At 37.1% G+C, this 26,144-nt stretch overlaps 1 protein-coding gene across 11 annotated transcripts in view; it reads right to left on the minus strand.

The window, feature by feature from the left end:
• MRTFB (myocardin related transcription factor B) overlaps nucleotides 1–26,144 on the minus strand; it is a 196,910-nt gene that overhangs the window by 37,459 nt on the left and 133,307 nt on the right. For all 11 annotated transcript variants that reach the window (XR_451540.2, XM_057530126.1, XM_057530120.1 and 8 more), the window contains 5 exons: nucleotides 17,367–17,432; nucleotides 15,208–15,263; nucleotides 13,998–14,073; nucleotides 9,842–10,003; nucleotides 8,324–8,502 (listed from right to left, as the gene is read on the minus strand). Coding sequence is in view for 10 of the 11 variants with exons in the window: in XM_057530126.1 (XP_057386109.1) it covers nucleotides 8,324–8,502; nucleotides 9,842–10,003; nucleotides 13,998–14,073; nucleotides 15,208–15,263; nucleotides 17,367–17,432 (539 nt within the window). In the remaining variant the exon portion in view is untranslated. The remainder of the gene's footprint in view (nucleotides 1–8,323; nucleotides 8,503–9,841; nucleotides 10,004–13,997; nucleotides 14,074–15,207; nucleotides 15,264–17,366; nucleotides 17,433–26,144) is intronic.

Consider the following 26,144-nt stretch of genomic DNA (forward strand, 5'->3'; position numbering starts at 1 on the left):
GCAGTATCTTTTATAGTGAGACAGTGTTAAGTATGCAAATACATGCACAAAAATCTCAATGTGAGCCTATTTATTTAGTACTTCTAATTTTTAGTAGTTCAATTATAACTAATACTACAACTATTAAAATAATTCCACACAGCAGAAGGATGATTAGTCAGAGTATCACCAACTAATCATTAATGAATTTGTTACTTTTGGTGGTAACTTCATAACATAAAAATTTCATTAATACTTTAGGATCAACTTTGGAAAACCTAGAGCCAATGTCCACCTTATTTAAATACAGTCCTCTTTATAAAGTTGTCACATATTATTTATTATATTCTCCAGAATCATGTAGAATGTCTATTACAACCTTTGTATGACCATGTTGGTGATTCACAAGTTAGTTAAAGTGACCATTAGGGGCCAGAATGTGGAAGCACACTAAATATTAAAATTACTGTTATTCATTTTTGGTAAGTGAATGATGTTATTTGAGTAGACTATACAGTAGAGAAAAAAATGTTATGTATGTTATTTCTTGGGTAATACAAATACCAGTTGTCACTATGAGTCATAACAGGATGAAACAGGATGATGTGCTGGAAAATAGTCTTAAGAAGAATCTCACACTGTTTGCCTAATAAGAACAAAGTCATTAGTTCAAATCCCCTGCAGGCCAGAGAGATGCTTTTTCATGATATCTGCCCCCAGATAATACATATAAAGTAAGTCGTTCAGTGCCTGAACAACACTGAAGTAAGCATAATGGCCAACAGATGTTGGCCATTATTTATCATCATCTCAGTTATATTCAATAAATATTTATTTATTAATAAATAAATAGGAAAGGCCTATTCTGCATAATGCACCATTTTAGGCACTTTTCTGTTGGTCACAGGAGAACTGAGTTAAGAATTGGGATGGAACACAGCTTCACAGTTAATGTTGAAAACCAGCTCAAAAATCTATTAATAGTGGCAGACTCCTCTTGATATATAAGTTATAGAAAGCATAACTGAAGGGGTAATCATAGGAATTACAGTCAATATCTTTGATGTCCTATTCAGGCCTTTACTGATAAGTGTTTGCAATAAAAGTCTAATTTTGATTATTTAGTATATATGTACACGGCTTACATACTAGACCTTGCTCATTCTCTTTGTTAGCTTAAACCTAAAATTTCTCTATTATTTGGCAAAAGGTCATCTACCTGTAAGTTACTTGAAACAATGGTAAAAAATAGTTTGGCAAATTCTCCTAAGCTTGTCCTCCTGAAAATACACAGAGTAAGTGTCCAAGAAGGTTCCTTTCAGTACTACTTTGAATTTGAAAATGAACACAGATCCTGTCAGATCATACTTACAGTTAAACATCTGGGTGTTTACAATAAATGATTAATTAAATGACTTAAGAAATCATTGAGAGAATAAAAGTCCTCAGATTAAAAGGACCAGTGTCACAGCTTGTGGTACCCATGTGTGGCTTGCTGGTCTTAATTTTCTACAGCTTTCCATTGTTCAAGAGTTGCTTCAGCATAAAAATAAATTGAGCTCCAATATGTGATGTGTGTTTCATTAATATTTTGGCAAATTCCTTTCCAGCTGTACTTTGATCAGAATTGAAAAGACAAGAGGAAAGTCCAAGGAAAAGCAGTTTTAGTCTCTTACAGACCACAAAGAAATAATAGATATTTCAAAGAATTTACATTTTGAAGGAAGGTCGTGGTTGTGTATTACACTGTTCACATTGTGAGGTCATTAGCTTTTTAGCACTGGGATTGTAAAACAAGTGCCTGAAAAATCTGTTTTCTGCCTAGATATTATGTGTTAATATCTAGGGAATGTTTGGGACATTGGTAGGGAATGTTTCTTTTATTTGAACACTTTCCTGTAGGACTTAAACTTCTGGTATCTATCCGTGTGTTCTGAAAAATAATTAAGGAGACTATATGTCATAAGACATTTTGGAATAAAGCAAGGCATATGGAAATCTTGAGCCTAATTATCTCCCAACTAATTATCTGTAAGCATAACTTTTAAAGAACCTAGAAGAAATTCCCTGAATTGGTCTTGAACATTACAGTAGGCCAAGTATGAAAATAATTGAACAGGAAAATTAGAAAAATGTGTTTAAGCCATAGGATTAAATGCACAGCATAAAATGATGATTAATCACCATATGAAAAAACTTGGTTCAGGTAAACAAGAAGCAAAGTGAAATTTATGTCAGAGCCACTCAAAAGTGTGGTCTGTGGACCTTTGTTACCTGCCAGTGACAAGGACAGGAAGTCTTAGGAAAGTTGATGTCATCCCACTACTTTTATTTTATTTTACAAGAGGATCAGTCCACAATGCATTGGAAATTAAACTATATAAAAAACAAACATATTGGGACTTCCCTGGTGGCACAGTGGTTAAGAATCCGCCTGCCAATGCAGGGGACACGAGTTCTATCCCTGGTCCGGGAAGATCCCACGGGCCGCAGAGCAACTAAGCCCGTGCACCACAACTACTGAGCCTGTGCTCTAGAGCCTGCGAGCCACCAACTACTGAGCCCATGCCCCACAACTACTGAAGCCCTTGTGCCTAGAGCCCGTGCTCTGCAACAAGAGAAGCCACCGCAATGAAGAGTAGACCCCGCTCGCCGCAACTAGAGAAAGCCTGCATGCAGCAACAAAGACCCAACACAGCCAAAAATAAATAAAATAAATTAAAAAAAAAAGAAAATGATTTAAGAATATGATTAACATACAGCCAAGTTCACGATATGTTAAGAATACAGTTTAGTAGTGTTTACAGTAGAATTTCAAATTGTAAAAATAAAATATAAAAGGAATATACGTATACTTAGGAAAGTTTGTAAGAGGAGTTACGGGTGATTTAAACAAAACAAAACAAAACAAACATATTATTCCTTCACTACAGGCAGTTTGAGGACCACTGGTCTACAGTAACTAAATTCACCATCAAACTCGTATACTGAGTTTCCATTTTAAAGATTAAAAACTAAGAATATCAAAGAACACCCAAAACACAAGATGTTTATGTTGCTCTTTTACAATGAGGGGCTGTCCCTTCCCTCTGTAAACTTGATGTCCAATGAGAAGGAATGTTTTCAGGTACTTTCCCTTAAACTCCATATGTGAAAGTAATTATATTTAGGGAGATAAATATATTTTACATATATATCAAGTGAGGTGCCTGGACAAACACTAGATAACAGTGAATATAATTAAAGTATAAAATTTGCCAAAACAAAACCCAATTATCACTTCTAGACACAAAAATCCCAAAGACTTTACAGGCATCATAAAGTTGGCCTCTGCAGTTGATTAAGCAAACAGAAACAAAACAAATACCTACAACATAACTTGCGATCTGACATCAATATAGCACAGTTAACATGGAGATGCTTTTTTAATTGCACAAATAAAAGTATAATATTAAGAATCTTTGTCAGAGTCCTTACTTATAAATACTAAAACACAATCGAAAGGAATTTTATAAAGGACACAATTTAAGAAGGTTTCAAGATATACGGTGCAGGAAATGTGTAATGGGTAAAGGTGCAGTAAGCCAGCCCTGATTCTAGGTTCTTTTACTTGAACGTGTAAGTAGGGAGTGCACCATTCTCTAAAGTGGGTCTTTTCCCAAAGGCACTATTGACAGATAAAAAGCAGACTATTAATGGTCTGTGTGTAACAGGCAGAAGTGGCATTGCAGCAACACTAAAGAGTGTTATAAAAACTAATGTTTAAGTTCATGGATGACCTGAGGCTTAGTGTGTGCTGCACTGGCAATAAATAGGCTGTATTTATTCTTCAAGAAACACTGCTATTCCTTTTTTCCTTCAAGGAATTCTGGAATGTCAGCCCACTGGGTGGGACAGCCTCTGGTTAAAGTTTCTCACTTATAAACTTAGCTGGAGACCAAGTTTCAAGACCAAAGCTAAGAACCTAATAGTACAAGCAATGCAGGGAAAAGGAGAATGATAGTCTCTTATACAGGTGGAACTGTCATGAAGCCATTACCAGGTAGATGGCTGAGGTGACAAAAATTCTCTATTACTAAAAAGCTAAGGCCATGCTAATAGCTGTCTGATGTCCTGACCTACTCAGACAGAAACAGAACAAACAACCCAAATGGATAAGTAGAACTGTTTTCTAATGGTATGTACTTACATATTTGACATTCTTTTTAGCCCTATTTTTAAAGCTCAAAACCAGGGTGCAGCAAATACGGTGAGAACAGTAGGGGCTGGTCTCCCTTCTCTCCGTTCCTGCCTGCTTAGACCTCAGACCATGGGCTGGTCGCTGACCCTCATCGTTCCTCCAGGCCAGGTTCCAGCGAAGCTGAGGGGCCAGTCACACTTGCCCTGTAAACTCTGACAGGAGAATATGAAGTGTAGCTACCCACACTACCTCTTGTGACTCCAAGAGGGAGAGGCTCTACTCGCAAATGAGAGAACACAAACACTGCTGCTACAAGCCGGCGTCAGTGCTCATGGTGCTGAATGCAATTCAACATTTATTGAGCACTCTTTCTGTACCCGGCCCTGTGCTAGGTGTTAAAGATAACCCCCCCTCCCCTGCCCCCCTATTTCAGATCATGGTGGTAAGTGCAATGAAGAAGATAATGCTGAAAGACACAGTCCCTAACAAATAGATATTCATGAATGAGAAGAAATGCCATAAGAAAATGTGCAAACATTTTTAATCCCCAAACTTCCATATTTCTCTGAACCCAGGCCTTCCCCCGTGAAAGGGTTAAGGCAGGTAATTGCTAAATTCCTTTCCAATTCAAAAATTCTATGATGCTGGGCTTTAACAAGAACATTTTCTACTGAACTTGACCAATCCCGTTAAGTAGTTCAATAGTTTTGACTTTAATATAACTAAATACTATTAAAATTTCAGTAAGGTAAAAACACCATAAAGAGAGAGAAAAAACAACAGGATTACGTGCAGCACAGAGTTCTTATAAAACCAAAAGAAACACTAACACTCAGTGAAAAATAAGAAATGTAAATTTCCAATGCAATTATCAAAAAATATTAGATCTTTTGCATGCACTAGATTCTAAGTTTCTGACACATAATAGGTGCTTGATAAATATTTGTTGAATAAATGAATTCAATCTAACCAAAACCAAGGGGCCAATTAAAACATTCAAATCTCCAGTGTGCAAGGTTTAAAGTAATGATATTACCTACTTGTGATAAAGACATAGTGATGGTGCAATAAAGACTGTATTACTTTCCTGGAAGGCAGTTGAGTGCCTACCTTTTGCTTAACAAAAGACTGAAATCCATTTCATTATCTAGTAATTATTCAAAGAAATAATTAGACAAATGCCCAACAATGTATGTATTAAAAAACCAGCATGTAGGGCTTCCCTGGTGGCGCAGTGGTTGGGAGTCTGCCTGCTAATGCAGGGGACGCGGGTTCGAGCCCTGGTCTGGGAAGATCCCACATGCCGCAGAGCGGCTGGGCCCGTGAGCCACAATTACTGAGCCTGCGCGTCTGGAGCTGTGCTCCGCAACAGGAGGGGCCGCGATGGTGAGAGGCCCGCGCACCGTGATGAGGAGTGGCCCCCGCTTGCCACAACTAGAGAAGGCCCTAGCACAGAAACGAAGACCCAACATAGCAATCAATCAATTAATCAATAAAAAAAATAAATCTTTAAAAAAAAAAAAAAAAGACTTTAAAAAAAAAAAAAAAAAAAAACCAGCATGTAGCAAGAATGTGAGAATACAACAGGGGCACTTGTGTGTGTAAGAATGAAAAACAGGAAACAACTCTAGGTAACCAATAACAGGTAATTGGTTAAAAGAGATACAGTGTATCAGTTCAATTAAATACTGAGGTATAAAAGCAAGGAACACATACAGTTACCATATGACACAGCAATTCCACTCCAAGGTATATACCCAAGAGAACTGAAAACATATATCCACATAAAAACTTGTCCACAAGTGTTCATAGCACCATTATTCATAATAGCAAATGTTCACTAGCTGATGAATAAACAAAATGTGGTATATCAACACAATGGAATATTACTCAGCCATAACAAGGGATGATGTACTGATACATGCTACAACATGGATGAACCTTAAAAGCATTACACTAAGTGAAAGAAGCCAGTCACAAAGGGCCGGATATTGTATGATTCCATTTATATAAAATATCCAGAATAGGTAAATCCAGAGACAGAAAGTGGACTCCTGGTTACTTAGGGCTGAGTGGAGGAGATAACAGGGAGTGACTGCTGAGGGGTATGGGCTTCTTTTGGGGAAGATGAAAGTGTTCTGGAATCAGATAATGGTGAGAGTTGCACAAGTCTGTGAATATACTAGTAAGCAATGAATTATACACTTTAAAAGGGTGAATTTTCCCAGTGCCATTTTTTTTTTTAACAGAAATAGAAAAATCCATCTTAACATTAATACGGAATCTCAAGGGACCCCAAGTAGCCAAAACAGTCTTGAAAAAGAAGAACAAAAGTTGGAGATCTCACACTTCCTGATTTCAAAATTTACTATGAAGCTACAGTAATCAAAACAGTGTGGTACTGACATAAAGACAGAGATATAGGCCAATGCAATAGAATAGAAAGCCCATAAATAAATTCCTTTGTATATGACCAGATGATCTTTGACAAAAGTGCCACCATTCAGTGGGGGAAAGGACAGTCTTTTCAACAAATGGTGTTGGGAAAACTGGATATACACATGCAAAAGAATGAAGTTGAATCTTTAGCTTATACCATATTACAAAAATTAAAACCAATTAAAGACCTAAATATAAAACCCCAATCCATGAAAATCCTAGAAGAAAACCGGATCCAATCAATCCAAAACAATCCAATTCATGACATTGGATTTGGCAGTGATTTCTTAGTATGACACCAAAAGCACAGGCAACAAAACCAAAAATACACAAGTGGGAGTAGATCAAACTTAAAAACTTCTGTTCATTAAAGGTTACTATCAACAGAGTGAAAAGGTGACACATGGAATGGGAGAAAGTATTTTCAAATTACATATCTGATAAGGGGTTAATATCTAGAACATATAAAGAACTCCTACAACTCAACAGAAAAACAAATGACCTGATTTTAAAGAGGGCAAAAGATCTGAATAGACATTTCTCCAAAGATGATATACAAATGGCCAACAAGCAAATGAAAAGATGCTCAACATCACTAATGATTACAGAAATGCAAATCAAAACCACAGGTGAACATACTCAATATCTTGTAATACTAAAACAGAAAAGAATCTAAAAAAAAAAAGTATATATACACACATATATATTTATATGTATAACTGAATCATTTTGCTGTGCACTTGAAACTAACACAACATTGTAAATTGACTATACTTCAATTAAAAAAGAAACACAGTGAGATCACTTCACACCACTAGAATAGCTACTATCAAAAGAATAGAAATTAACAAGTGTTGGTGAAGATGTGGAGAAATAGGAACACTTGTGCACTGTTGGTGGGAGGGTGAAATGTTGCAATCAGTATGGAGGTTCCTTACAAATTAAAAATAGAACTACCATATGATCCAACAATCCCATTTCTGGATATATGCCCAAAAGCACTAAAAGCAGGGTCTCAAAGAGATATTTCCACATTCATGTACTCATCATTATTCACAATAGCCAAGAGATGGAAGCAACCCAATGTCCACTGATGAATGGATAAATAAAATGTGGAATATCCATAAAATGGAATATTATTCAGTCTTAAAACTGAAAGAAATCCTGTCACATGCTACAACATGAATGAACCTTGAGGACATTGTTAAATGATATAAGCCAGTCACAAAGACAAATACTGTATGATTCCATTTATATGAGACATTCAAAGTAGTCAAATTCAACGAGACAGAAATAGAATGGTGGTTAGCAGGCCTGGGGGAATGGGGAGTTGTTGTTTAATGGGTTTAAGTTTCAGTTTTGTAAGACGAAAAAGTTCTGGAGATCTGTTGCACAACAATGTGAATATATGTACTACTACAGAACTGTACACTTAAAGTGGTTAAGATGGTTAGAAAGGGTGGATTTTATGATATGTGCGTTACATCTCAAAGAAAAGTTATATGAAAAAATTTTTAAATGAGTTATAAAACTGTAAAATAAAAATATGTATATAGAACAGAAATAATGTAAGAATCTATTGAAAATGTTAGTAGTTGGATTACACGTGACAAACCTATATTTTTCTTCACTTTCAGACTTTTCCTCTGGTGAAAACGTATTACGTTGATATGTAAAAAACAAGGCACTTTCTCTGTTGAGGGGTAAAAACAAGAAAGGTGATACCTGGGCTGGAGTGTTTGTAGTCACAGGAGATGGCGATTCACTAACTTTTGGCTCACTTGGGGACGCGGCTGACCCCTGCGACTCCTGGCTGGCTGGCTGGTCTGGAGACAAAGCATCACTGCTGTCTTCATCAAATGAGAAATCGCCCTGAGTTTGGGGATAGTCCTCCTTCCCAACACCTAAAGAAAGAAATGATTCTTAATTTATATTTGCCTTGGAATACCAAGGTTAAAATGAAAAAGGAGAAATATTATTCATTATAAGGACTTAAGAAGCTGGTTAAAAACAAAACTGAACATAATGTACTTCCCCGTGGAAGAACACACCACTATCTAAGATGAATACTTGGGGAAAAAAACCCAACCTGAATCAGATCAAGTCTTTGGATCCAAATACTAGTTACAGGAAGTACAGGAGACAAGAAAGTTTTTAATGACACCTAGGGATGCAAATGCATTCAGAAAAATCTAGTAATGTGGAAATGCTAGAGGATAAAAGCCTGTTCATCAACAAATAAAAAGTAAGGGAAGAAAGGAGGAGGAAGACCCACCCAGGAGACTGAAGAGATACATCAGCTAAAGGCAATGTGTGGACCTTGTTCGGATCCAACTTGGATCCCACATTTGGAATCCAACTGTTAAAAAACATTATAAGGCAAGATGGGGCTCTGACTGGGTATCTGTTGATAAGTCCCACTTCACAGAGCAGCCCTGCTGTACTGACATCTTACCTTTTGGGGCCCATTTCTTCGGAATTGAATGGAATCATAGTGAATTGTACTACTTAGAATTACTGACTACAGACTACCTAAGATTTAAATTCATACTAAAGCAAAATATGAAGTCCCCCTGAGTAATGGAAACTATAATAGTTTTTTAAGTAGGATATTAACTTTTCAAAATTGCTTGCTGAAAAAGTGGCATTATTCTGGAAAAAATTTTTTTTCTGCTGAAGTTTATGCCAGAAAAAAACAGTAAACATTAGTAACTAAGTATGATAAGACTGGGATAAAATGGGCAGATTCTACCATTCTTAATGAATACATCTATACGCATCTGCTATTCACCTTGCTGAACTAAGACTGAACAAACTTTTTATCTTTCCTACAAGTAAACTGAACTAAAATAATGAAAAATCTGTAAAAATCTTAAAACAACAGAAACTAAACATAATACAATAAGTTTAACTTAGAAAACATGGTAACAAAATGAGAACTTAAAGACTTAAACATTGTAAAGCAACTATACCCTAATTTAAAAAAAAAAGACAGACAGACTTAAACCTCAGATGTAACAAGAGGAATCTCTGTGTTAACTGGTAAAAGATGCTTGTCTTGTAATACATAATATAATAACACTAACAGTAATAATGGGAATCAGTGCAAATGTTAATCAATTTCTAATTTACCCAGAAAACAATAGTCATGATTAGTGCTGGCTTTTTAAATTAAATTTTTCTTATCTAAAAACTTCCAAGTTTCTTTTTCTCCCAGAAAATAGTAAAATTTTAGAGTCTTGCCTATAATTGCTTCCTTAACACTGGAGTCTACAGGAAGGATGTTTTTCTCTACCAGCTCCATAGGACCAGGTCTTTGAGCAATCTTTTCATTCAGATCATCAGCTAGTCGAGCTCTTTTCAACTTCATCTGAGTAGCCTGCAGGGATGGCTCTGCAAATGTTTCTAAAACAGGAAACACAGTTTTAACCATTACTTGAATTACTGTTTCTATTCCATAATGTTATTTCAGGCCAACTAATTTAAACTCGTATAAACAGACTTATGTGTTCCTAACATATTTATGGAGAGACAATGACTGTTTAAGAATGCTCCTGTATACAATTTACATTTTTAGTCCTAGATAGCTTTATACCGTCTATACAATGTGGATGTCCTCAGACTCAAATTAATATGAACTCAAGCCAAAAATGGGGTCCTGCTACTGCTCATTTATGGCAGGAGAGTCAAATTCATATTTATTAGGCATTGGGGATACAGAGGGTGAACAAGAGAGATGTGGTTCATGGCTCAAGAAGTTTGCAGTTTTAGATTTGGCTTCATTGGAAAGTCAATTCGTAGAAGGGGAGAAACTGTTATCTCAGGATATAAGCTTCTCTGCAGGAGTCAGTGGGAAGAGCTACAAATCATATCCTTAGATCGATCCATGTGCCTCTCAGTCCTTCATCATAATTAAGAATTTGGGTTTACTTCTGAATACATAACCTTGGGACATTCAATTACACAGTAATTAATAGTCATATAGAAGCATCAACTCATCTACCCACATATGCATAAAGTTGTATAACAGATGTGAAACTACTATAAATATCATAACTCATTCATTAGCATAATTCTGTCAATTACTTGTGTTTCTGGTAACTCTCATTATTTTATTACATTGTTCTAAATAATGTTTATGATTGATTAAAGATAATGATGAGGTGTTAACCCAGTACTGAGTTGAAAGTTGCTTGCCCCTTAAATTATTCAGTATAAGGTCTTTTAATGAAATTCCCTGTAAGTAACCTCAGGATTATCTGATGTCCTTCATTCTGTAGGTTAGATGGCCTGGCTGAGGCCCAAAGAGCACTGAGACCCCAGGGCCAATAAACTACCCTCCAGCACAGCTGATCACTTGTCTTTCTACCGGTTAAGTTATGGGCTTACCAAGTATCAATCTTGATTGTCTACAAAATAGTTCACTACTATTGTGACTGCTATTGTCAATACATAATTTAACCAGATGTTATGGGGAAATCATATACTTCAAAAATAAAATGATTATTTCTTGGAAACCTGAGTTAAATGCTTTGGAATGACTTGATAAAGGTAAGCCATTAAAAAAAAATCACTGTCACATTACTTAGGGCAACTAACAACGGTAAAAGATTTGGGGAAAAATGATAAAATCTAGCATTTTTAAACTCAGATTGCTTTTCAAGCGTCTTTGAGTTTATTCCACCATGAATGGAAATTGTAGATGATGTACAATGGCTATGCTTTATACAAGAAAGATGTGAGCTCCGTTCGTTAAAGCCTTCCCCACACGTGAAGGTCCTACCCCTAAGTTGGAATACTGGCAAATAAATTCATGTTTCTATAAGTTAAAAATAACATGTATGCCCATCTCATTTTTATAAGTTTCCTGTATAAACAACTCTGGTCCCAATCTTATTAGACAGAACCCTTCTAGCCACACAGGAAGATGATAGGTGGGGGGAAGTAGATCGTGCAAATCACTTTTAGGTTGATGTTTAAAAGCTTTTGTTAAGATCTAGGCAGGAGAGTCTTCTGCCTTTTCCTCTCTTCCACTGACATTATCCAAGTGATATCAGGAATGTTTGGGAAGAAAATATTCCAAAAGTAAATAATTAGAGGCTGGCATTTTGGTATGCTTCTGTTCCTGGTCTGATTGCTTCATCACCTCCGTGAGGCCGAGGCTGGGTTTCGGCTGCTGAACTTCAGGAAATAATTTAGACTTTTGCCTGCCAAACATCCAATTCAATCAAAATTGGGATAATGTTATAATAAGTTGGGGGTGGTTTTAAGGTATTTTTGAAATTATAGATGAGACATTCTTTCTTACTTCAAAAGTCTCTACTTTAGAAGAGATGTCCTAAAAGCATCACTTATGGTTCATTCATATACATAGTTAGGTTTTTAAATGCTGAGTAGTCTCTTTTTGGAAAAAGCAGATATGATTCCTTTTGATAGTTAAATGTACTTGCCTTAGTTTTAATTATATTAATAAAGCCTGTTACAGTTAGAAGGCAAGTTGAAACAGACACCATCGTTCCTACAAAAATGTTCCTTATAGGTCAAGATACTTTGAGGCACAGAAGGAGCCATTTACTAAGTTACTTACCAGCGAATATGCTTCTCTGAAGATTCACTTATCCCTGACAGCTGGTAGCTGCTCCTACCCTACCACTGGAGTTCTGGAAAAGCTTTTTTAGTCCAGGAGACTTCTGAGAAGTTCACAACCCAAAGCAGAGACAGGAACAGACCTCTCACCTCCCATCCCAGACATGAAGATGGTTACATAATCATAGATTATTTGGATTAGAAGAGACCCTACTTGGGGTTATAGAGGCCAACTTGATAGTTGGAACTTCTTTACAACATCCTTAATGTAGTTTCAGCCTGTGTTTATTCCCTATCACAGCAGCCTGTTTATTCCCTATAGAGCACTTTTCACAATCTGTAATTTATTTGTTTTGCCTGTGTATTATCTGTCTGTGCCATTAGAATGTAAGCTCCATGAAGGTGGGCATCCATCTGGCTCACTTGGGTCTCTGGTGTCTAGCTTGTGGGCCAGTGAACTAACAGCTTTAATAATGGCAACCGTATCACTTCTTGAAGATTTTATTTTGGACATATCTGACCGACCTTTATGCTGAGCTATAATCTAATACTCTGTAATATCAACCTAATTCTAATACTAACTCTATCATTAGGCCAGAGAAAACAAATCTAATCTTCCTCCTACCTAATAACTGTCTCTAAATGTTTGAGAAGTTTCTGTTTCTGCTCCAGGTTTAACCCTCTCAAGATTATCACAGGGTCAAGCTCCCAGTCTTGCTCCACAAATTAGTCAGTAAAGCAAAACAATGAAAGAAAATGTAACTCAGGAATTTACAGCGGAGATACCAGATTTCGAGAATGCTCTGTTTTTTTTTAGAATTATCGATTACTGAGTGCCTACTATGTGTCAAGCACATAGTAGGTACTTTACAGAAATTATTTAATGCTCACAATAATTTTTCCCATTTATTTATTTATTTATTTATTTATTTATATTTTTGGCTGTGTTGGGTCTTCGTTTCTATGCGAGGGCTTTCTCTAGTTGTGGCAAGTGGGGGCCACTCTTCATCGCAGTGCGCGGGCCTTTCACTATCGTGGCCTCTCTTGTTGCGGGGCACAGGCTCCAGATGCGCAGGCTCAGTAGTTGTGGCTCACGGGCCTAGTTGCTCTGCGGCATGTGGGATCTTCCCAGACCAGGGCTCGAACCCGTGTCCCCTGCATTGGCAGGCAGACTCTCAACCACTGCGCCACCAGGGAAGCCCCCTGCTCTGTTTTTAGAGAGAAAAACATCACGGCCTGAGCCACATGTCTCACCAAAGATGGAGTGGAACTGTCCTTACTAGCTTCGTAAGAGATGAGGCTCAGTCATCGAGAAAATCTGGTGGGTCACGTGGAGCTAGTTTGTGATAATGGTCAGATCAAGCTGGATTGTTGTGGGTTAAGTAGCAACAAAGAGAAAATGTCAGGTATGGGCCTTGCCCATAGACATAACAGGGTCCAAGTCGTTGAAAATCTAGGGTTAGACTTGTGGCTGTCATACTCCTTATGACTTAATGAGCAGGCGCACATCCCTCACTGATGAAGAAATTCTCTGGACCGAAAATGTTTTTCCAGAACAGTATGGTAGAGATACCTATAGCACCCCCAGCTGGCGGGAAAGAGTCAGTCCATCAACTGGCTATTTGGAGAATCAAACCTTCCCCATGTATCTAACATAACATTTTTAGCTTTGGGTCTTCATGTTGCTATCCAGTTTGGAGGATGTCAGCCTGTGGGGTAAAAAGTTATTAAAATGGGAATAAACAGAAATGGTGGAATTCTCACTTCTTTTCTTGAGAAAATGTAGCAGAAGAAGCAGAAGTAGAATTTTTACCTTCTAAAATGTGCATCCTGACAAGTTCAGAACGATCTGGTCGACTCCGAATCTTATGCTTCAAAAAGTTTTCGGTCTTTAAAAAAGAGAGAGAGAGAAAAATTCTTACCATAAATTGTTTATGATTTATTGTAGTTTTACATTTTTTCCTCAAGGTACTCTATTTAAATAAATTGTATACTCTTTTGATCATGATTTTGAGAGGAAGAGTAGAAATTAGTACTTTGAAAAACTATTATCCAATACATGATTTAAATTGCAGCCTTCAAAGTTGTACAGGGATTTGAAGTGTATGCTGGTATAAAGTAAGCACTTTATAAACTTTTATTTTAAAACTTGGAAAAGGCAAAGGCTCATAATTTTGAAGATGACTTTTGAACAGAGGATTTGAACATTTAAATATCTAAAATCAATAAAATCTACACTTCAGGTCAAGTAAAAATCCATCTAAGATAACACATTTCCTAAAAATCCTAATGTACTTTCTGTGATGAATTCCTATCTTTAATCATACTTTCTTATTCAGAACTGTACTCAATTCTAAACAATAAGGCTTTAAAATGGGTTTTGTATTTTATAAGACTCTAAGAGATCATTATTGCATCCTGGGAAAATTCTTAAGGAATATTTGGAACATGCTTATTTTCACATTGCATGATAGAAGTTTCCTCTAAAACAAAAATAATGGCACTTTTAAAGAAAAATAATAAACACCAATTTAGTGTGCGACTATGATGGAGTCATTTCAAAGAATAAAACAGAGCTGAATATGGCAATATTCCTCATTCAGCCAAATTCTCCCACCCTTGGTCAAATGTGCTGCTAACATAGACCCAGGAGGGAAACGAAGGAAGGATCCGGTGTCAGTACATCACTTGGGCTATCCGTCTGCAGAGGTAACAAATGGCAGAATTACTCCATCATTATTCTAAAAACTGTTGTTATGCTCCGAAAGTAAGAAAAAAGTGTGATTTGTCCTTTATGTACAACACTAGTTTACTAGTTTTAAAAGAACAAAATTTGAATGTCCTGTATTTTCTATAAACCTCCAAGATAAAACTACCCCAGGATACATTACTCTATATGCCATGTATCCTGAAAATACACTATATTTTCTCTACTGATATACGTAGGAGTAAGATTGTTACTTGTCCACAGGTACTTTAATACAAAAGAGAGAAGCAGAATATTTTAAACTGAAATTTCTTACTCTGGCTCGTTCCAAGCTTTTTATCTGCTCGTGGAATGCCGCTGGGCTCTTCAGGGCTGTGAGAGGAAAAGAAATCATTTCCGTGGTATAAATAGAGGAGTTAATACTTCAGTCATATGTTACAGCGTATCATGGTGATGTTTCCTCTTAATCTGATTAGTGTGCCTCTACAGTTCCATTTATTTCCTAGTTCCTTTAGGAGATCTGCAAAATTGAAACCTTAAATGTTTCAGAATTAAAATTATGTGTTTCACAAATAAAACAAGTGAACATTCACAACAGAGTTGTATACATGATGACAATGCATGTATCAGGTCAGACTAGCTCCAGCCCATAGTTGGGGCAAATTACCATTACCAAGGGAACTGTTTGATGGTTCCTTAACAGGTCTTTGCTCTTATGGCCCTACAGGTTACTGGGAAAAGCCCACATGTCCTCAGGGCATTTAACGTTGGAGTGATCTAGCCTTGAACTTGAGGACACTCTGCAGTTCATGTCTAAGAGATCAGAGTTACCACCTACTGAGAACCCACAACACACTGAGCCCCGTGCTCTGTGGCCCATCGCAGTTATATTGCTGCTCATCAGCACAACAGCCTTGTGACATAGGTATTAGCCCCAGTACAGATGAAAGGCTCAAAGAGGTTAAATGAATTCTTGAAGTTATACAGCTAGATGGTGGTCAAAGCGGGATTTACATCTAGAATTCTGAATTTGGCAGGTTCACGCTCTTTCTACCATACCACAATGCAACTCACTCTAAAGACACAGTGATTCCTTAATATGTTAACTGCTAGTACCTTATTCCAAAGTCCCAGAGAGAGAGAGAGGCAGTGTTTATTAAAACATCACATACTACAGTATTTCTATCAATTATCTTTGCAAAATCTTCTGTGTGTATGTCCACTGCTGTCTGATTACACCCTGCACTTATCACTATGGGCAGTCAGAGAATGTGGATGGAATGCAGAACTAGGCTTAACCTGGGCTATCACCTCCCAATATTGGCCAATCAGCTCTTGGTAACATTCTTCTCAATTCTGGTACTTAAAGCATTGCAAAGACCCACAGAAGCCCAGCCCAAACAGGTCTGGCCAGGGACCAGCTCCTAAAAGCAGACTACAGCTGGCTTCACAGTGGTATTTAAAGCACCACACTTTGATCCTGTTTGATTGGTTCATATCAGGAATATAGTGGTGGAGAAATCTGGCAGATTATCAAACCAGCTTCTGATAACTGGTTTTATCACAATGCTAGATTTAAAATATGTAGATACTCAATTAATAGTAGTTCAGAAAAAAAAGTTTTCACAGGGAAAAACATCTCCTTATCACAGAGAAAAATCGTTCCTTATCACAAACCAAAAAAAGGCAATAGCAGTGACTGTGAAGACTGGGAAGCATAAGTGCATTTTGTAATTTCTTTCTAGTTTTTTAAGCCAAATAAGTTACTTCTTAGAGAAATCAATTTTTAGACAAAAATCCCAAAATAATGCTAACAGCCTATACAAAACCACCACTCTTCTCCTCTAAAATATAAAATCACCTCCAAATTTGGTGATTAAAGGTAAAGAAGACAACTTGGACAAATATTCTAAAATTAATAGACTCTCAAAAATGAAGGAATGAAGCCTAGAGCTACTTGGGAAAATATCTGTACTTGGGCAAGAAAGATTTTATTAATTATAAATAGAATGTTTATTAGTCCTGTAATTGAGATACATAATTATACAGACTATACTATAGCATCAAAGATAATTAATTTGAATTAAATTAAAGTAGAACCAGGTTTTGAATTAACTTATCATGTTACTTTTGCCAGTATCATTGGATTCATTATCTAGAGTGATTACTTCACTTATTTTAAAACTAAAACTAATGCTGAAGTTTGAAGTGAGAACTGATGTTAGCCTAATTACAGAGCTTTAAAGGTATTCTTTGATAATATAAAATTCATGTCTATCTTTTAAGTTGCATCTGGTTTCCAAAATGTATTTTAAATGATTCTGTTAGGTTAGCAATGCTGATGCCTGGTTTTTCCTTATGAATTGTATATGGATTAAATGGATACCACTGAAAGTAGAGTGTGAAACAGCTTCTTCTTAGACATGCCCATTTTGTTACATCACATTAGAAATGACAGTGACACTTCAATCTTACGTGGCATGATGCCCTGGTCCACTAGTTGCTCTCTCGTCCTCCTTTGTTGCAGCCTCAGCTGGAGCACTGTGAAAAGGAAATAATCACCATTGGAGTTTACAGGCAACTGTAGGGTCCAACTTACAAAGTTCCAGAGGAGACACAATTAAGCTTACTTAAAAAGCTTATATTTCGTAATTGAATAAGGATACTACCTGGCACCATTCAACCTGTCCAAAACAAAAAAAATCAGTTTGTGATTTCTGCCTTTTGGGTGAACTCTGAAGTTCTCTCAGCTTATCTTTTGTTTAGTCAGTTAATAATCTTAAGTTGATGATTAAAGCTAAGTATTTGTTGTTTAAATACAATCACATCGTACTCAGCAAATAAAAATAGTTGGCTTATATATTCTTATTAATAAAAAGAGAAATGTGAGACACCTTGACATTCCTTAGTTTTTTAAAAAACAAGTTAATAGCAAAAATGTATTTTAAGGAAAGATTAATGTATTTGGAGGAACTCACTCCATCTGGAACAAATTTTAAATAGCTTTAATGAAAGCCAACTTCATAATAAAAATTAGACCTATGAGATATTACTAATGACCCAAAGGAAAATTTCTGAATTAAGACTTTGAAGTTTAATAATCTTTGCAAAACATAACACTGCATCTCATTCCAGAAGTTCTAAGAAAGCCACAAATCAATTGGTACCTAATTATTTTAATTAAAAGAGTAAATAAATCATTAAACTTGTAGAAAACAAGGTATACATCACAAAACGTGGAAATCCCACTTGCCAAATTTAATAAAATATATTTTTTCCCCTAGATTTCTCAAGCAGATTCCTTTCATAGCATCTCTATGTTTTTGTCTGGAAAGTGAGCTGATTTCAAAAAAGAGTAATATATGAAGTAACTTTGAAAAATATTTTCCTTGGTTTGCCTTACGTTCAATTTTAAGTTTCCATTTTTAATTTTTCTTTCAAACCATGGATGAAAACCAAGGTTAGGATTATGAAGGGTCCGCCTAAGGGTTGTCAATATGAAGAAAAAAAAAAATTAGCTATGTGTATTTCTTAAATGGTAGGGAAGGAAGACAATTTTTTAGCAAGGGCTAAAAAGAAAAGGGCTGGCTTGGACCAGGCTCAAATGCAAGGCACATAACGGCTCCTACTTGCAATTAACCCCAAGACCTGAAGATGCAGGGCCTGTGGCACTCATATCCTTTGCTTTCTGCTTGCCCTTGTGCTGACTGCAGAGCAGAGCCCAATCTTAGATATATTTTAAATATATTTTCATATTCATTGCTAGATATGAATGTTATCCTTTATTTAATACTGAAAAAAATTTTTATCTGCTTCTTTTGGGGGCCACAAAGCTTCACTGACATCCCATTTAGAACTGAAGCAACTGACATGAGATTCTATTACACACAGCAAAAGAAAAACTTAAGAGTCAAAAAAATATATGCACGTTTCTCACATTAAAATGTTTTGCGGTTCTCTGAATCAATTATGCTCTAACACAAAGATCTTTTCCCTGATAACTTACAGTTTATTGAGAATAGTGTGTTCCCACTGTACTTTACTAGGAACAAAAATAACCAAGGAGGTGACCTGTGGATCTGATAGCACCCAAATGCCTGCATACTCCGACATTCTTCTATGAATGCCGAAGTTAATTGTTGTCTGAAATCAAGGTGGTCATATTCAAGAGGCAGAATACCAAGAAAAGGAATACTGAGAGGAGAAAAGGGTCAGAACAATCTCTAGTTCAAAGGCTGACACTTCTGGAACACGGTGGTCCATGTCTGTTGCAGAATCTCTAGCAGTAGTATTTTTCCTTTCTCCCACGGGAGTCTTCAAAGAAACGAGTAAAATAGAAAGGGTAATGAAAATATCAACAGCCTCTTTTTTTGTTTAAAACAAACAAAGCACCATACTAGCGAGACAGATGTGTCAAACACAATACACTTTTCTAGGCGAATGGCATCTTGGAGTGAGAGATACATTTGCAACAACACGATGACAACAGCTTGTTAGTCTTGAAGCATCTCCTGACTGTACGCTGGTCAGCTGCCCTCATGCGCCTTCATAGCAGTCCTGTCAGCTGTATTATCTTTCACCAGAAATTGCATTTTCATGCTGTTGTGTGAAGGTATCTGTTGCCATGAGGGTAACACGCAAAATGAATGCATGTCACCAACCACCAATTGTTAAAATAAAACAAAACCATTGTGTTTTCCATCCAGTTTTCTTCACGACAAAACAATCAATCCTATTTATTTCATACTGCTCGAAGGTAAGAGAATAATCTTCCCAATCAATGCTCTCATTGCCTATTAATTTTTCCAAGTAGCAATATCCTCACACTACAAATATTACTCAAAGCAGGTGTGGCAGGCAGCTTTCCCCAGGCATGTTCATTCATTAAGAGCCTATTTATTAGGTGTCTGTTAGTGACTGCAGGGTGCGTGCATGGGATACGTGGGAAAGAACAGCAGCAGCTGTGAATAGAAGGTCTGTTTTTAAGCAAAGACATTAGGAAGAACATGAATGGAAGAGGAGGCAAATAACTAGCCACGTTGTTAAGACTGCAGATTACCCAGCTTGATTTAGTTTTCATCTATACCAAAAGGTGGGCAGCACGGGACACATTACATTGAATATAAGGCACTACGCCCTATCGAGAGACCTGGGTACACTGCCACTTTTGGTCAATGTTAAAACACAATTATAGTATTCGTTCATATCAAATACAACCAATCACTCGCAACCTGATGGAGGCTCTTCTGAGAACTAATGGTTATAAAAAGTACTTATCAGATAGGTACAGGCTCATAATTTTGGACAATAGCAAACTTCCTTTTACTCTTTTCCACTCATCAAATGAGTGGGAAAAAAAAAAGTTAACACAATAAATGACAAGCGATACCTGTCCCTTAAAGGCAGACCACCCAGGCCGGGAAGAACAAGGCTTGAATGATGTAGACAGCTTAACTGTCCTGCAACACTAGAAAGCTAGAGCTGCCCAGAGCTGGGCAGAGCTTATCCAGACGGTGAAAGGGGAAGAGACCCTGAATAGAGAGGGCCTGACTCTTTTTTTTTTTTGAATAAATTTATTTATTTTATTTATTTATTTTTGTCTGTGTTGGGTCTTTGTTGCTGCGCGCCCGGCTTTCTCTAATTGCGGCGAGCGGGGGCTACTCTTTGTTGTGGTGTGTGGCCTTCTCATTGAGGTGGCTTCTCTTGTTGCGGAGCACGGGCTCTAGGCATGTGGGCTCAGTAGTTGTGGCTCGCGGGCTCTAGAGCTCAGGCTCAGTAGTTGTGGCACACGGGCTTAGTTGCTCCGTGGCATGTGGGATCTTCCCGGACCAGGGCTCGAACCCATGTCCCCTGCATTGGCAGGCGGATTCTTAACCACTGCGCCACCAGGGAAGCCCGAGGGCCTGACTCTTAACGATCATAGAGGCGTTCACTGTTGTGGGCATGTGAGCATCTCAAGAAGCTTTATCAAGTTAACCTTGGAGACCATCTTCCTCCCTTTGCAGCCTCCAAACTCACGTCTGTGTGGAGGGCAGGAAGGCCCAGATCACTGAGTGCCACTGGGCCTGTTGCACAGTTGCAGTTCTTAAGACCAATGGATAACCCAGTAGGCTGGCTGATCTCTGGAAACCTGACATACTCTGCACACGTTCACGAGACTGCACTCCTGTAGCCACAGACAGAAGACCAGACGCTGGTCCAGCACTGCTTTCCTGTGGCAGCAGTGGGTGGTGGTGGTGTATGGCTGCCTAAGAAGCCAACCTCTGGGCAATGGCCTTGTGTCTGAAAACAGACCTGAGAGCATTCGCCCCCGGTGCCTTGCTGAATTGATACTGTGCTACTGGGCTGACATCGTAGCTTCCAACACATTAGGAAACTGACTAAAATTCAGCAACTCCATGGCCATCTTACCAATAATTACATGCCAGAAAAGAAAACATGTAAATCTACAGAATTCTGGAAGGAAAAAAAAAAAGAGTTCAAAACACTCAGCGAGTGAGCAGCTACATCCTTTCAGAAAACAAAGGACACAGTAACGATGGCACTGAGATAGAATTCATGTTACGACTGCTCACCTTTGAACATTTTCAAAGAACGTCTTTAGCTTTGAAACACGTAGAAATGAAAATAATCCGATATATGGACCTAAGAAGTTCTTACGTTTAAAATGGGTGGGGTCACATCTGTTTCATTTTCACAAAGAGGAGGGCGGGGGTGGTGCCACACAGGTGTCCACAGCGTATCTCATTACACAGCTAGCACTGTACTCCCTGTGCGAAACCGTTACCGCAGGCTGAGAAGTCTACGACAGCTCTGTGTTTCCTGATGACGAAACTCACAAGAGGTACACAAAGCACCCCCACTAACAGAAGGAGATGAGGTTACAGAGTCATTTGCTTACCCTTTGTGTCACATCTTTCTTGACTAGCCTGAGTCCAAGGTTTTTATTTTTCATTAAAAAAAAAAAAATCTCTTTACTTATTAAAAGAGTGATATATGTTCATTACAGAAAATAAGGAAATTTTAAAAAGGAGGAGGAAGAAACCAAAAAAGAAAATCACCAATAATATCATCAACCAGAGAGACATACAACTACTGTTACCATACTGGTGTATTCCTCTGTCTCTTAGCTAAGCATAATTTTTGATTCTCTGCTTCTATATACTATGATCGCACTGTACAATGATAAATATTGTTATTTCAATGGCTATGTAAAATACTCTGTTGGGTGGACATTCATAGTTTACTAAATATACCCCTATTATTTATCACTTAGGTTGTTTCCAATTTTTGCAACTACTATAACTAATGCTATGGTGAGGTTTTTTGTGTATAAAGTTTATTCCTTATTTTTAGTTATTTCCTTAATTCCTAAAAGGAGGAATATCCCTATGTGGTCCATATAAGGCATGGCCATAAAGTAAGGGGACTAATTTGTATGCAAACCATCATCTTTGAAATTATAGTAGACGTGTGAAAACATGGATACAGACTACTTTATATCTGTTGCATTTAGAGAAAAAATTTTAATTAATTTTTGAATTTTTCCAAGATGATGTGTGTTATTATTTCTTAGGGCTAACATTCATGGTTTCTGATTACATTTCAACAAAGAGAAAAATGCATATAATTTTAAAAATTCTACTTAAGTGTTATGCCTTGTTACAAAAGACAGAAACAATATTCTGTCAACATAAATGTTTTCAACTTGCTCTTTTTTTAATACAAGAAAAGTAAAAACTTAATTTTAACCACCATTCCGAAAAATGAAAGGTAGCTCATCTAATGGCAAAGAGGAAATGTCATTCTTATTCATCATCAGAAATAGTTTAGAATTAAAAAGTATCGTCTCTTAGTTCCTTTCCCCTGAATCTTAAATGGAATAAAGTGCTTTTAGAGCAAAATTTTAGGATTAGTTTCCAATATTAAAAAAAAAAAATCTCAAAATAGAATAATGTCTTTCACATAATATTTACACCCCCTTCAAAATTTTTAGCTGCTTTTTGAACCAAGATATGTCTTTTCTCTTTTGTTTCTATAAGTAGAATGTTTGAAATGTTTCCATAATATGACATAAGGTGCCTTTTTACTCTAAAGAAAAAAACCCACCTTATGCAGCATTTTAGTAACATATAGCAATTTAGCATGAGTTGAACAAGCCAAAACAAAGCACAGTTTTGGGCCAGGGGATTTGCAAGGGGACATCTGAGGAACGTATATAACATAAACAAGGCAGAAATGACACTTTCTGGGAAGCAGTATGGCAGGCAGCCATGGTCTTAGAAATTCTTTATAAATAGCTAGTTTCAGTTATGGGGTATGAAGGAGGGTGGGATGAGTGGGGACGGGGCGTGGGGGTGGGGATGAGCAGCTGCCTGCAAGTCAAAGAGAAGATCCAATGTATATTATTTAATTACAGGACACTGGACAGAATAAATTGCAGAATCATGAGGGCAGGAAAAAACACCCCAAAACCCTGAGCCAGTCAAGTAAAGGCTGGGTAAACGAGTGGCAAAAGCAAAGATGGGAAACTGAAAAATACTCTAGAATTGACTATGTATTGACTCTGAAGATAATATTAGGCAAAAAACAGACCCTGGTTTCAGTTTTTAAAAATTTGTTTAAAGATGTTTGAGTAGTTAAAAGAGAACGAAGTAGTTGTACTTTGGCAAAAATTTATTATGCATTGTTTAAAGAGTGCTAATTTAGGGGCCTGGTCCTATAAAAACAAGACAATTTAGAAAAGCCAACATCTTCATATTATCTTTTGAACTTAGATACAGGAGGGATTAACTGGCCCCTAAGTAATACCTTAGAACAGTTACATTTGGGGGCCCCATTCAACCCTGATTTCAGTGTTCTATCAAGCAGCAGTTCAGCAGTAAAGTTTACAACTGCATCTGTTCAATCAGGTAGGGGCAAATGACATCTTGAAAAAATCTGTATCAAAAGAGCAAAAGACTGATGGACTACTTTTCCTGTTCCTCAAAAGTAAATGTTTAAAAAGCTAGTGGTGGTTATTATTGTTGTTACTACTACTACTTTAGATAATTGGTGAAGATAACCACTTTTTTTTCCAAACATAATACCATAAGGATAAAAAAAATAACTTTTTTAGAGCAGTTTTAGGTTTACAACCAAATCAAGAGGGAGGTACAGAGATTTCCCATACACCCCCTACCATCAAACATACTGAGCCTACCCATCATCAACAGGATTAAAAAAATTTAGCTCCATCAAGATTCCCATATTTTTAGTTCTTTGCTGTGAATGGGTATTTTGTAGTCACAGGGTAAGCAGTCACATCCTGAAGGCTTTCCTTCTAAGCCTGGGATTCAGAAATATACAGTATATATACCACTAACACCTATATTTAAAAATCCATGTTTTGGGCTTCCTTGGTGGCATAGCGGTTAAGAATCCACCTGCCAAGGCAGGGGACATGGGTTCAAGGCGGGAAGATCCCACATGCCATGGAGCAACTAAGCCTGTGGGCCACAAGTACTGAGCCCACGTGCCACAACTACTGAAGCCTGCACGTCTAGAGCCCGTGCTCCGTAACAAGAGAAGCCACCACAGTGAGAAGCCTGCGCACCGCAAAGAAGAGTAGCCCCGGCTCGGTGCACCTAAAGAAAGCCCATGCGCAGCAACAAAGACCCAACACAGACAAAAAAAAAAAAAAGTTTAAAAAAATCCATATTTTATAAAATTTTTTCAATTTATTTGTTAAAATAAAAGTGACACATGCACATAAAAAAGGACATTAAAAAAAAAGTGAGATATTTTCTTAGATCAGTCTCCCTAGGCAAAAGAAACAAAAGCAAAAATAAACACATGGGACCTAATCAAACTTAAAAGCTTTTGCACAGCAAAGGAAACGATCAACACAATGAAAACACAACCTACGGACTGGGAGAAAATATTTGCAAATGATGCGACCAACAATATCCATAATATACAAACAGTTCATAAAACTCAATATCAAAAAAAAATCAAACAACCCAATCAGAAAATGGGCAGAAGACCTAAATAGACATTTCTCCAAAGAAGACATATAGATAGACAACAGGCACATGAAAAGATGTTCAACATCGCGAATTATTAGAGAAATGCAAATTAAAACCACAATGACCTCACACTGGTCAGAATGGCTAGCATCAGAAAGTCTACAGGGAATTCCCTGGCGGTCCAGTGGTTGGGACTCTGTGCTTTCACTGCCGAGGGTTCAATCCCTGGTCAGGGAACTAAGATCCCACAAGCTGCACATTGTGGCCAATAACAACAACAACAAGTCTACAAATAATAAATTGTAGAGGGTATGGAGAGAAGAGAACCCTTGTACAATGTTGGTAGGAATGTAAATTGGTACAGTTGCTATGGAAAACATTATGGAGGTTCCTTAAAAAAACTAAAAACAGAGTAACCATGTGATTCAGCAATTCCACTCCTGCATATGTATCCGGAAAAAATGAAAACACTATTCCAAAAAGATACATGCACCCCAAAGCCAAGATACGGAAACAACCCAAGTGACAATCAAGATGACTGATTTAAGAAGATGTGGTATATACAGGATTAACAGATACAAACTACTATAAGAAATGATAAGCAACAGGATTTACTGTATAGCACAGGGAACTATATTCAGTATCTTATAATAACCTATAATGGAGAATAATCTGAAAAAATATAAGACTGAATCACTTTGCTATACATCTGAAACTAACACAATATTGCAAATCAACTATACTTTACTTCAATAATAAAAAAAAAGTGAAAGTCAGTCCATCCCACCAGAGACCTCCAGCCCTCCTCCATGAAGGTAACCACTATTAAATTTCTATGGCTCTGGAGAATGTTTCGTGAATATTCTGGCAATGTTAAGTATAAAACATGCAAAGGAAATACATGGGGAGGGATCATACCATTCACATAGTTCGATAATTTGCTTAAAAAAAAAAAACCACCCATGAAATCCAGCTCATTCTTCTTTCTGGCTATCTTAGTGGCTGTATCTAACATATGGATGTATCAGTCATATACACTTAAGTTTCTAGATTTCCTGCTATTATTGTTATTATTAAGAATGTTGCAGTGATTATCTTCATTTTGTGTCATCATGTGTGTGTATGTTTGTGTGTGTGTGTATATATATAAACACTTAAAGATATTATATATATATATACACACACACACACACACTTAAAATACACACACACACGCGCACACACACTGAAAATTTTGATAGGGACA

Source organism: Balaenoptera acutorostrata, chromosome 15 (genome assembly GCF_949987535.1).
Source record: "Balaenoptera acutorostrata chromosome 15, mBalAcu1.1, whole genome shotgun sequence".
In the NCBI taxonomy this organism is placed as follows: Eukaryota; Metazoa; Chordata; class Mammalia; order Artiodactyla; family Balaenopteridae; genus Balaenoptera; species Balaenoptera acutorostrata.